The 724-nt window shown below is 39.8% G+C and overlaps 1 protein-coding gene across 1 annotated transcript; it reads left to right on the top strand.

The window, feature by feature from the left end:
• Positions 1 to 239: 239 nt before the first annotated feature.
• On the top strand, positions 240 to 449 carry Tsp_15567 (histone H2B, gonadal). The gene has a single exon (XM_003370263.1). It carries the CDS (start codon positions 240 to 242, stop codon positions 447 to 449), a length of 210 nt encoding a protein of 69 aa, XP_003370311.1.
• Positions 450 to 724: the final 275 nt, after the last annotated feature.

The following is a 724-nucleotide window of genomic DNA, read 5'->3' as shown; positions in this document are numbered from 1 at the left end:
CTAAAAACTTACAACAATGAACGTTTCCCCTATAATTCCGTTTAAATACTTTGGAAATCAAGAATTAGGTCAAAGTGCAAATTGAAACAATTTTCGCTAAATACTATTGGCTATCGCGCATCAATTTAAAATCTGGTTACTGAGAAACGCTATTGGCTAGTTTCCCCTTGGTTTCAGTATAAAAATTCTCATTTTAGAAATTTCATTTTCATTTTGACGTTTCAGCAGTGTGGAATAACATGACTCCGAAAGGTGTAAAGAAAGCAGGTCAACTCCAGAAAGTGGCCAAGTCTGGCGATCGCAGACGACGTCGTTTGAGGAAAGAATCGTTCGCTGGTTACATCTACAAGGTCTTGAAGCAAGTTCATGCTGATACTGGCATCAGCAGCAGGGCGATGTCAATCATGAACAGTTTTGTGAATGACATTTTTGATCGCCCTTGCCGCTGAAGCGAATCATCTTGCCCAATACAATCAACGCCACACGATCACTTCACGGGAAATTCAAACGGCTGTCCGTTTACTTTTGCCTGGTGAACTTTGCAACATGCGGTCCAGCGAAGGGGACCAAAAGCTGTTAGGCAAGTACAACAGTGGAAAGGTAAAACTGTGGTTGCCAGCCTATTTAAAGTAAAAAAATAATAAACCCCAACCGGGCCCTTTTCTAGGAACCCACATTTTATTTTTTTTTTCAAATCTAATTGAAATTTCCGCAAAATAAAAAA

Source organism: Trichinella spiralis (assembly GCF_000181795.1).
Source record: "Trichinella spiralis strain ISS 195 chromosome Unknown Scfld1070, whole genome shotgun sequence".
Taxonomy (NCBI): Eukaryota; Metazoa; Nematoda; class Enoplea; order Trichinellida; family Trichinellidae; genus Trichinella; species Trichinella spiralis.
This window is presented reverse-complemented; position numbering and strand designations above follow the sequence as displayed.

Coding starts and splice junctions, on each gene's coding strand:
- Tsp_15567 (XM_003370263.1), top strand. CDS start 240: ATGACTCCGAAAGGTGTAAAGAAAGCAGGTCAACTCCAGAAAGTGGCC.